We start from the raw sequence: 11,376 nt of genomic DNA on the forward strand, positions 1-11,376 counted from the left end.
CGTCGAAATCGGAGTCTGAACCCTTCATGTACCACACCTCGAAATGGGAGTCTGAACCCGTCGTCGCGATTTCCCCTCGATATCCAAGTTCGAACCTTTCACTGGCTGCGGTCAATATATTAGGTCCAAAATCGAACGCTCATATCGATTCGGAAAATGCCCTACCCCATGATCGGTTTACTAATTACGAAGGACGGGCAAGCTTCGATAGGTTTCTCCATTTCCGAGCAGTGATAGCCTCTGATCGGCTCACCCGTGACAGAGGAGTGATAACCTCTGATCGGCTCACCCGCGACAGAGGAGTGATAACCTCTGATCGGCTCACCCGCGACAGAGGAGTGATAACCTCTGATCGGCTCACCCGTGACAGAGAAGCGAAGAATACCTCTCACCTTTTGAGATCGCATCTCGAGATTGGAGTCTGAACCTTTCATGTACCACACCTCGAAATTGGAGTCTGAACCCTTCATGTACCACACCTCGAAATTGGAGTCTGAACCCTTCATGTACCACACCTCGAACTTGGAGTCTGAACCCTTCAAGCAAGTATCACATCTTGGAATTGTAGAATAATCGCGTCTCATCGTAGCCGTTTCCATTCAAAATCAAATTCCGAACGTTTCGTAGGCAGCAAAAATCTCCAGTTGAAGACTGCGTCCGTTCCGCGCTTTCGTCTCTAAGCAGGCCGTGCACCCGTAGAGTCGTTCCAGACGTTACGACGTTCTGGGCGGCCCCTAAGTTTCACTGTGCCTTAGTGCATAGTGACGCCAGTAGGCATATCCCAGGCCTATATCTCTCTTGCATACGTTGCTGCTCCGATATCCGGCCAGGGTACCGGATTTAAGTAGTGCGTATGGAAGTAAGACGAAGCTGGTGCACTGCGGTGTCTCGACATCCTGGTGGCGGCGGGTCGCGCGTTTGGACTTTCATTGAAAGTTCTAGTCGTGGGAACACGACGTCTGGGGAGCGTCTGTGTTGGGGCGGAAGTGGTCGAGACTGATTATTTGTCGGACACAGCCATATTAAAGAAATATTTTTTATCAGAATAATTCGAAAAAACTGTAGGGTCGATTTCACTTTCTCATCCGTGGAATAGGCCTACCGGGGATACCACGTTAAAAAAAACGCGCCAAATACTCTACCGCTTACGGTGGCGTGGAAACGAGTGGAATAATGATTTAATTTTTCTCAAATTAATATCCGTTACGTCCGGCAGAATTCCGGACTGCCATTTTCATCTCCGAACTCTAACCTCGTACTCCCCATCTTGTTCCTCTATCGTTCACGCCCCTCGGACTTCCACGTAGCTGAAAAGTATCTATTTAATTATGAGCAACCCCGTACTTCTCTCAGACTTACTCTAAAAATCTCTCCCTCTGGTCTCTTTTTCACTATTTAAGCAACGTTTTCTCTGAACATATCTCCAGATCTTACATTCAATGACATTTACAAAATAGTCTTCAAAGTAAGTTTCTTAAAGAAACTACATTTCGACGAACATCGATTTTTAATCAATAACCTACCAACAATCCTTCGGGTGTGATCACTTTAAGCGGAAGAACCCATATCAATAGTCCGTAACGGATGTAAAATATCGACAATAATTTTTTCCGATGATCTATCGATTCCATGAATGATATTATTTTACAAATATTGTAATAGTACGTCTCATGTATTCACATTAGGTCGGTCTGCAGTGGTCATTTTTGAATTTTATTGCTCCCATGGACTAGAATATTTTGAAACAATTGTTTTTCACTTGAAGCCGAAATCCCAGGGTCCCGTCTCACTTCTCAGTCGTGTCACCATCCCTATGAACTTACTCGTTCAAAAAATTTCCTACATCCAAAATCAACTCTTTTCTTAATAAAGCTTAATTTTCGCCAAATAAAAAATGCCGAAATAAATTTGGTGTCGTCGTTTTTAGAGGTGAGTAAGTCGTCTGGAAGTCTGAAATATTTGTCTGCAGCCTGGAAAGAATTTACAGTGGATTCCACTATCCTCCAATGTGTAGATGAATATCGATTAATATCCGTGAAGCAGATATCATATCGAAAATCCATTCCAAAAATACCACGGTTTTCTACATCCGAACTTAGTAACGTTTTAATAGCTGTCTAAAAGTCATTGACATGGGAGCTATTTCAGGTCAATTTTTATCAACGTATTTTTTAATACCAAAACCAAGCGAGAAAAAGAAATGCATTTTACACGTTGAATAATTCCTAACTGTTTTATGGTTTCAATATATATGACAAATGTTAATTGTATAGTACCGATTGAAAATGAATTGAAAAAATATTGCCGATTTCCGTACTGAATTTTTGAAACATCGTTACAAATATGTAGGCAGCCGACCCGAAATAATCAAAGAATACTATTTTGTTACCAAAGTTGACTCAGTGCAATATTGTATGACTCAAAGGGTTAAGTGAATCATTTAGTGTGAAGGATGTTTTTTAACGGTTTTTTGGGAATTTTCTTAAAGACCCCCTAAATATGAATGGCTGTACCTGAAAACCACGATGAAGGAAAAATTTTTCGCTCTATAAAAACGAACGGAGACTGATTCAATTATCAAATTGTCAACGAAAGTAAAAACTGATTTAAAATGATGTTCTCACTTCTGTTTGAAACACCTGTGTAAAACTTGAAATCCTTATATCCTTAAAGAAACGACAGATGCAACCTGGAAGTAAACAGGCGAATGACGCCGTCGCAGCTTCGATATATTCGAAAGCTAGGAACCATTGGGAATCATTCTGACCACTCGAAGACGGCAAAAGCGCGCTCACCAATACCTGCGCAGCCCCGCTGTGACGTCATTGGGAGCCTTCCGTGGTAAGCTCTTGTAAATAGCAGCATCTGGCTATCTATCATGCAACTTTCCACATTCTCACATGTCTAGTTTTTCCAAGAATTTTTTAAACAAGTTTTAACTGTAAATATTGATATAGGCTTTGTTAGGCTCAAGAAATACACACTCGAATTGCATAAAAAAAATTTTTTTGTTGATTTTAATTACTTTATATACACGAAAACCTTAGTCGAAAATCAGTCTGAAAACAAGGTAGATCTGCGTTGTTGATGATTTCTCAGAGATGATTAACCTGAAATCAAAACACAGAACGGTTTTAGACTCAACATCTTAATGGCCTTGTAATGAAACATACGTTTTTCGAAATTTTGATTACAACTATATTTTTTTGCAAAAAACCGGCAAAAGAAGCCGTCCATTTAAACTTTTTCAAAAAATGGCCCCTACTTTGGTAATTTTGGAAGTATCAAAAATTGTACGATTCATTCCAATGTTTTGGCTATTAACATGATGAAGCTGAAATTGATCGATTTATTGGTTTCATCTTAACCATCTCCGAGAAATCATTAACACCACGGACCTACCTTTTTCAGACTGATTTTCAACTACGATGTTCTTGTATAAAAAGTGACGAAAATCAACAAAAAATTTTCTTTATGTCATTCGAGAGTGTATTTATTAAGCATAACAAAACCTATATCAATATTTACAGTTGAAACTTACTAAAAAAATTCTTGAAAAACCCTTTTTCTTCCTCGTCAGTTGGGTTGACTTCCTAAGGGGAGGAGCATCACATCATTTATTGGGTATTTAGAAAGGTTTATTATCAATGTCTGTATCACTCTATATTTGATTGGCCGAGAAGAAACGTATCGACCAATCAAGTGTACAGCGAGAGTATATGTTCCAAGCATAAACCCTTCTCTTTCTCACTTCTCCGACCCATTTTATTCTGTAATTCTAACTTCCGCCGCCAGACTTGCAAGTCGAGCTGGTGTTCCGATTTCAGATTTGAATTTTGTACTACGCTGTCGCATCTGCGAGTCAGTGTTCATAGTTTGTGGTAAAAGATTGTTAACCTTAATTCTTTAATGACAGTCCATGACAGTTTACAAGAGATACACAGACTGATTGGGTGCTTAAATAACCTTCGTTCAATATTCGCTTGCGCTCCGTGCTCCCTGTGCTGCAAAAATTGCACTCGACTGTCGTCCGTTAAATTGGACGATCGGATAAATATGCGACTTTGAGTGACGTGAGTAAAAACGTCCGTTTTATTACACACATTCAAGTATACAATTCTTTCTTGTCTCGCCTTTTTTCTTCTTCGGCTTTGCGGTGGCAACGTAAGCCTGCCTATTTCGACAGGCGAATCGCTTCTCGCTATTTAGACGCAAATATTCATTCATACACATGTATGAGTTGTGGTTATTTCTAACGTTTTCCCACCCCTCTCCATAAATCACCTTATCAAATTATTATGTGTCAACTTATCACTCTTCACGAGACTGATAAGATTTGAAACTGTCGATAGTTACAGTGCAGGTGGTATGTATTAATTTTATCAACTTCTTCCGAATATTTTGTATAATGTCGGCGTTTCTATAAGTAATAGTGAATCACGGTTTTTTCGTTCATTCGATCAGACGTCCATTTCATCATGATATGATAAAAGTCGTAGGGTCTTGACCCTTAGCTCTCTGATTTGATAATTTTTTTTCCTTTACAGATGTCTGGTAGTATTTTAGAATCAGAATAGAAGTTTTGTTCCACCAGAATGGTGGTTTTATGGTCAGCCAGGCCGGGCTGGCTCGGAAAATTAGGCCTTTTGCTGCTGGTCTCTTGGCTTTTAGTTCTCATTTTGTCTGTTTCCTACATATTCAAGAATAGCCCGTCTTCGCCATACAGCGATAGCCCAACTGATAGAGATCATGCACAAAGATTGGCACAAATAATTAGTGATTTTGATGTTCTTAAGAAACAAAATGAAGCTCTCAAAAACATCATTTTGGGGTAAGTCGATTGCAAATAGGATATTATCATTTCTGTCATTTTTACTGTCATCTGAATTATTTGCAATCGTAACATGCCTTTGACGGTAATATCTTGCTGTTTTGATATTCACTTGATATTAAGACAATTTTGATGTCATTTATGTACCCACGAATTGTTGCATACATCAATACTCGCTTGTTTTGTATAATCGTCAAATATGTCTAATAGCAAACAAACTTCAGTACTGTCAAACCTGTCATTCGATTATTCAACTTTATTTCATCATAGTGAGAGTTCGAAACACATGCAAGGAGATCATTTGGGTATGCTGCAAGAGAGATTAGATAAGGCATCTATTTATTACGATTTATTCGAGAACAATGGGCGTCAAAAGCTTCCAAAAAACGGTGAGCCATCTTTGGAATATGAACAATTGAGACGCAGGATACGCGACGGTGTGCAAGAAATGTGGTAAATCAAAATTGTGATCTATAACCAGTAATAAACTCTGTGGATTATCTGAATAATTTAGCAGAGCCAGCAATGCATCTTGTTACGAATGACCCTGTTTGCCAACTAATCAACATTCATTATCATCTTATACATGGTGCTATGTATTTCATTTTCATAGGTACTACGTGAACTCAGAGTTGAAAAATATCAAGAAAAACAGCCACGACTTCACACCCGAACAGAGAGATAAAGATATTCAGGATGCATTGAAAAACGTTTGGGAGCACAAAAAATCGCTAATATCAGATATAGATCGATTAGCTTTGGTCGATGGGTATCAGGATTGGCGGGAAAAGGAAGCCAAAGATTTATCTGACCTCGTACAACGGAGATTTAAGTAAGTATCCATGAAGTACCATCGCGATGTACATGCACGATGTCGAATATTCGTATTAAGCTGACTAATTATCGAATACAATTCCATCACTTAGCTATACATTGTTCAACATATACCAGATGTCATGTTATTATTATTATTTTTAAGATATCTACAAAATCCTAGCGAGTGTGACAGAGCTCAAAAATTGGTATGCAGCTTGAACAAAGGATGTGGATTTGGTTGTCAGGTAAGAATTGGGAATAGTTTGAGAGACTAATTTTTGCAGTACTATAATTATTGTGAATATTTTTAAACGTATTTTCAGATAAGTAGAATCTTATATTCTGTTGATGAAGTTCTGAGAAATCACAATGTTGAAAAGTTCATAAGTGTTCAAGTTCGCATAAAATGTTCACAGGTCCATCACGCCGCCTACTGTTTCTTGGTGGCTTATGGTACAGAAAGAACTTTAATTCTCAAGTCCAGAGGCTGGAGATATCATAAAGATGGATGGGAGGCGGTCTTTAAGCCTGTGAGCGATACATGTTTGTCACCTACAGGCGGGTCTCATGCCAACTGGCCTGGCGATTCAACAAAACAAGTTGTTTCGTTACCAATTGTTGACAATGTGTATCCAAAGCCCATATACCAGCCACCAGGTGTGCCGGCAGATATAGCCCCTAGATTGGAGAAGCTGCATGGCCATCCCATTGTATGGTGGGTTGGCCAAGTTTTGAAATACCTGTTGAGACCGCAAGAAAATCTCGACAAAGTATTGGAGTATTCCAAGGAGAAGATGGGCTTCAAATCGCCGATTGTTGGGATTCACGTTCGTAGAACGGATAAAGTTGGTACAGAAGCTGCCTACCATGATATAGATGAATATATGATAAAAGTAAACGAATATTTTGATCAGCATGACGTAAAGCTTGAAGACAGGCGAGTGTTTTTAGCCAGTGATGATCCGAAAGTAATAGTAACAGCGAAAGAAAGGTACCCCACATATCAGATAATCGGTGATCCAGAAATTGCTAAAACTGCGTCAGTATCAAGACGATACTCAGATACGTCGTTGCAGGGTATCATAGTTGATATACATTTGTTATCATTGTGCGATTATTTGGTTTGTACATTTAGCTCGCAGGTATGCAGAGTTGCTTATGAAATTATGCAATCGTCTTATCCAGATGCTTACAATCGGTTCGCCTCGTTAGACGATGTTTATTATTATGGAGGACAGAATCCACACCCGCACATAGCCAGGCTCGACCATACGCCGAGAAAGAGCAGTGAATTAGAATTAAAAATTAATGATCCGGTAGAGGTCTTTGGTAATCACTGGAATGGTTATTCCAAGGGACGTAATGTACGAACAAACACGGTTGGTCTATATCCAAGTTTTAAAGTTAGAAACCCCATAGAGGCTGTTGATTTTCCTAAATATCCAGAAGTCCCAATCGAGATGAACAAAGAGCAATGAAAATTTGCTCCTATTGAAGATAAGACGAGATACTGGGAAATGAATACGACAAGTATTTTTTAAGTTAGTGTCCAAGACAGAAGAATAGGACTGTGCAAATTCTCGAAAACAAAGCGTGTATAATAAGTTTAAAAATATTATTATACACACTTTGTTTTTGAGGAACAAACTGTGCAAATTCTTGCAAACAAAGCGTGGATAATGAATTGAAAAATATTATACACGTTTTGTTTTTGAGAATTTACACAGTACCTGCCTTGTAATTATTGATTGTGAATATACAGTGCTAAATTCCTCCTGTTAAATTTGACATAAATTAGGATCATGTACATATACAACTAAGATATTTATATTGAAATTCTCGAATCACTGTTACTACATTATTAGGAAATTTAAGATAAAAAACCTGCAGAGAAAACGATGGATATTTTATGAGTCATAAAACAATGCAAATAACATGACATCTGTGCCAACGCAATCAAAATATTGCGAGTTAATACTACCTGACGAAATCGATACATATATCAGGCGTAAAAGTTTTATTAGTTATCTATGATACAAATTGTACAATGTACAGAATTTCGAAAATCTATTGGACTACATAATATATTTAATGAAATAATTTATTGAACAAAATTATAAAATATTATTTGTTTTAGTTTTGTTAGTGTTACACGAATCATTGTTAATATGGAGTTGATATTTTTTATGCTCTGTATAAAGAATCGACGGGTACATACGCAAATACTCAGTAATCAGTAAAGATACATTAAACTGGGATGATTGTAACTTGTATTATAAATTCATACTAATGCGTATACAAATACATGTATATAATCATGCGATTACTGGAGGGGAGCAGCATTTCAAAACATTATTATTTTAGTAAAAACTATAATATTGAGTGGAAGAAGAAAATGTAACTGAACAAACAAGAAACAAAAACACGGGTACGAACTTTCATTATTAGCTACATTTCGTAGAATATTTATTTTCGTAACGAAAGTTTCCAAATACATACGTTGTTTTAACGTCTATGTAATAGATATTATAACTGAAATTCCCGTACAGAAATAATCGAAGTATTATAACACAATAGATAGAATTATTGAAACCACAGCCCTTCTGTAAGTATTTCTGAAATCGATCGTTAGTAGAAAATCCCGGAATTGACAGCAAGCAAAATATTTTATATAAGAAATAAACGTAGTGCTACGTTATAAAAATTATCAGGGCTTGTACATTGCGTTAGTAATTATTTAATATTTAATGCTAATTGTTAAGAATTTGGTAAAATTACATATGTGTGTGTGTGTGTCTTTATATATACATTTATAATAAAGACATACACGCACAATGTGAAGCTGAGCCTACACATATAACCATCATCATGGGGCATTCCCAGCAATTTTTTGGACCTATTCTATAAATATTGTAATATATTTTCTACCGTAATCCAGAAATTTGACAAAAAAAATAATTAAAAAATGAGTAAATTTTTACTATACTAAAGAATTGAATTGAAATTGCTATCAAATAATAAATATTTCATTATTCAACACGTAGAACGCTTGAAGAATTTATGATTGAAACTCGATACCTCTAAAAGTAGTGGTAACTCAATGTTAATACGGAATAAACGCAGAAAGAAGATATTTTTCGATTTCAAGTTATTCGTATGTAAGACCGTATTCGCGACTATGTTCTGAAGTCTGAAGTATATTACGTCAAAGCTGGCAGAGAGAGCCCACGCTCGCACTTTTTGTATCTTTTTTCGACACGAAATATGTTTCTGCATCTTTTTCAACTAATTTTCGAGGTGCATCGCCAGTACACGCGTGTCAGTCGCTATTTATATTTTTCTGTACTACTTTGTAGCTTTCAAGAGCACTAGTGCTTAAAAGTCGACTTTTGCTTATAAAAATTGACAGATGATAGCGCAGAAAATACGATTTGTCGCATGTGCGCAATTAGGGACTTTGGACTCTTGTGCCTTTCGCACACACCATCTCCACAAATGCAACTACAAAGGATACGCTGCTTCCCTGAAATACGGCAAAGTATTGCTCGGTTACCGACGTGAATCTATGTACCGACAGTAATCTCGAAAATTAGTTCGGGAAATATATTTCGTGACAGAGGGCGTTACGAACGTTGGAGTGGCTAAATCATAGTCAAATATGGCCGCCATGTGACAGCCGTCAAGTTCGTGCAGTGGATATTATGAAAATTCTAGATCAGTTCACTGATCAGTAGTCAAAATGTACAAAATTGCGGGCTCAAATATCCGAGACGTTCTTTTTCTTTGCCGATGTTATGGAAGTGTGAGGTATGGCGAATATTACGTAATTAAAACTTCATGTCACTACGACGAATGGAGGTTATATTATGTTGCACATCCTAGTCTGGCTGTTATTCAACTTCCCACGTCGAATGATCACTGCCTGTATTCCAAACTGTGAATTTGTTTACGTTTTAGGAACCAGTCTAACCATTATGATTCACTGTGTATCAAAAATGATGCTACGCAAAAAGAAATCCGTGAAGCGTTTATAAAACTATCGAAAGAAGTGAGTTTACCGTCAAAGTTTGATATGATTTTTGTAACATAAGTAAGCCGCTTTATTCTTCGTCTCTAACATTCATTTCAAAGACATGATTGCCATACAAATGTGAACGGTTATTGGTATTTGTAAATGTGTCAGTCGTCGAAACAACTAATAATCCACTCAGGTTTGTATTTCAATTAATACATTGGCTTTAATTTTATCATTCTTGCAGCTCAACCTACTCCCTCCTCAGAATTATCTTACCATAGTATTGTTTCAGCTTCATCCTGATGTAGGGGACAGTGGCAGCCACGCAAAATTTGTAAAAGTAAACGAGGCTTACAAAGTTTTGAGTAAGGCTCATACCAGACAACAATACGATAATCAATTAAGATATGGATACACATATGCTTCACCTAGAAGAGCACAAACTGACTACGATGCTGAGCCAGTGTAAGGATTATTAATTTTTATTTTGAAGAATTAATTTCATGATTATATTATCCCCTATTTACATTTGGAATCACTTTCTAGTGAAATTTTTCCCATCATCATCTTCATTCTAAAAATAATAAGGAAAGTTATGTTTGGAATTGTGACTTTACCTGATGTGGTTTGCAATTTCCACACCCGTTTTATGCTTATATTTTTTCACAGTTACCAGGATCCGGTATACAAGGCGGCTCATAATCCAAGAAGAACTGAATTTCACGATGATTACTATGGAATAAAGGGTGTAAGACGTTTTTCAAACTTGACAATAGCATTGATCTGCATAGCAGTTGCCTCTGTGGTACTTGCAATGGAAATGATGATAATCCGCCATTCTGTTAAACGAAGTCAAAACTACTTGAAAAGACGTAGTATTGAAATCCAGGGTAACTATGACAGATCACGCTCCGCGATGGCTACTAGGACTCATGAAGAACAAATAGAATATTTGCAGAAGGAGTATAACCTTCGAAACGGGATTCATGATTTAGGAAACGAAAAGTAGGTAACGAATTTTTGGAAAACCAAGTAGAATACGAAATAATCTGTTTTACCGACCGAAACGTCATTGAGGCAAAAAGCACTAGTTAATGTAGATACAAATCTAGCCACAGATTTAGAGAAAATTTAGGTATAGCATGTGAATGGATTAGACGTCTAAAGCGAACGAAAAAAAAAAAAAAAATGAAGTTCTGGCTGTAACTGCATTTTTAATTTATATTTTTTTTCTCTACTGTTTAACCGTCGCTTAATACCTCACATGGCTACACTGCAGGCTGTGTCCATTTATGTTACAAATAATAGGTTTATACCTGTGTACAGTAAAATGATTGTATAATTGAAATATACAGAGAGATTTTAACCGTATATGTAAGCGTGTACATACATATGTATATATTAAGAAATATTCTTTTTTTTGCGTTTGGTTAAAAGTTGAATAAAACTTTTCACAACGTTGTGCAGAATCAATTTTAATAAAATACCTACGTAATTACTCTGGCGAGTACTAATTGACATTATTCTTTCAACTTCGTCATTCAAAAATTTCTGTGGTACTGCTGGTGAAATTCTTGGAGTTTATAATACAGAGTTGGCCAACTTGATGAGACCCGAAATCTACTGTTTATTGTCCACACTCTATACAATCTACCAATCTCAAATCTTTACCACAGAATGAAATGAAATATTTTTTGACAGAGTCATGTATTTG

At 36.9% G+C, this 11,376-nt stretch overlaps 2 protein-coding genes across 3 annotated transcripts; both read left to right on the forward strand.

Annotated features, from left to right (window-relative positions):
* The first annotated feature begins 3,872 nt into the window (after positions 1-3,872).
* On the forward strand, positions 3,873-7,656 carry LOC124413101 (alpha-(1,6)-fucosyltransferase). Of its 2 annotated transcripts, XM_046893462.1 has the most exons (6): positions 3,873-4,073; positions 4,548-4,831; positions 5,102-5,284; positions 5,445-5,663; positions 5,811-5,892; positions 6,064-7,656. In XM_046893462.1, exons 2-6 carry the CDS (start codon positions 4,596-4,598, stop codon positions 7,123-7,125), a joined length of 1,782 nt encoding a protein of 593 aa, XP_046749418.1. In that variant the 5' UTR covers positions 3,873-4,073; positions 4,548-4,595; the 3' UTR covers positions 7,126-7,656. The 2 variants fall into 2 exon arrangements, with proteins under 2 accessions (XP_046749418.1, XP_046749420.1); XM_046893464.1 differs by lacking the exon at positions 4,548-4,831.
* A 1,666-nt stretch (positions 7,657-9,322) lies between these two features.
* LOC124412873 (dnaJ-like protein 60) lies at positions 9,323-11,033 on the forward strand. The gene is made up of 4 exons (XM_046893060.1): positions 9,323-9,454; positions 9,605-9,695; positions 9,955-10,127; positions 10,332-11,033. The coding sequence occupies exons 1-4, from the start codon at positions 9,387-9,389 to the stop codon at positions 10,669-10,671; spliced, it is 672 nt and encodes a 223-aa protein (XP_046749016.1). The 5' UTR covers positions 9,323-9,386; the 3' UTR covers positions 10,672-11,033.
* Positions 11,034-11,376: the final 343 nt, after the last annotated feature.

The sequence above is a fragment of the Diprion similis genome, chromosome 12 (assembly GCF_021155765.1).
Source record: "Diprion similis isolate iyDipSimi1 chromosome 12, iyDipSimi1.1, whole genome shotgun sequence".
Taxonomy (NCBI): domain Eukaryota; kingdom Metazoa; phylum Arthropoda; class Insecta; order Hymenoptera; family Diprionidae; genus Diprion; species Diprion similis.

Bases quoted from the DNA above. Each gene is read 5' to 3' on its own strand.
- LOC124413101 (XM_046893462.1), top strand. From the start codon at position 4,596: ATGGTGGTTTTATGGTCAGCCAGGCCGGGCTGGCTCGGAAAATTAGGC. The intron at 4,832-5,101 runs GTAAGTCGATTG...ATTTCATCATAG, and splicing joins CTCAAAAACATCATTTTGGG to TGAGAGTTCGAAACACATGC. The intron at 5,285-5,444 runs GTAAATCAAAAT...TCATTTTCATAG, and splicing joins GACGGTGTGCAAGAAATGTG to GTACTACGTGAACTCAGAGT.
- LOC124412873 (XM_046893060.1), top strand. From the start codon at position 9,387: ATGTACAAAATTGCGGGCTCAAATATCCGAGACGTTCTTTTTCTTTGC. The intron at 9,455-9,604 runs GTATGGCGAATA...TTTACGTTTTAG, and splicing joins CGATGTTATGGAAGTGTGAG to GAACCAGTCTAACCATTATG. The intron at 10,128-10,331 runs GTAAGGATTATT...ATTTTTTCACAG, and splicing joins GACTACGATGCTGAGCCAGT to TTACCAGGATCCGGTATACA.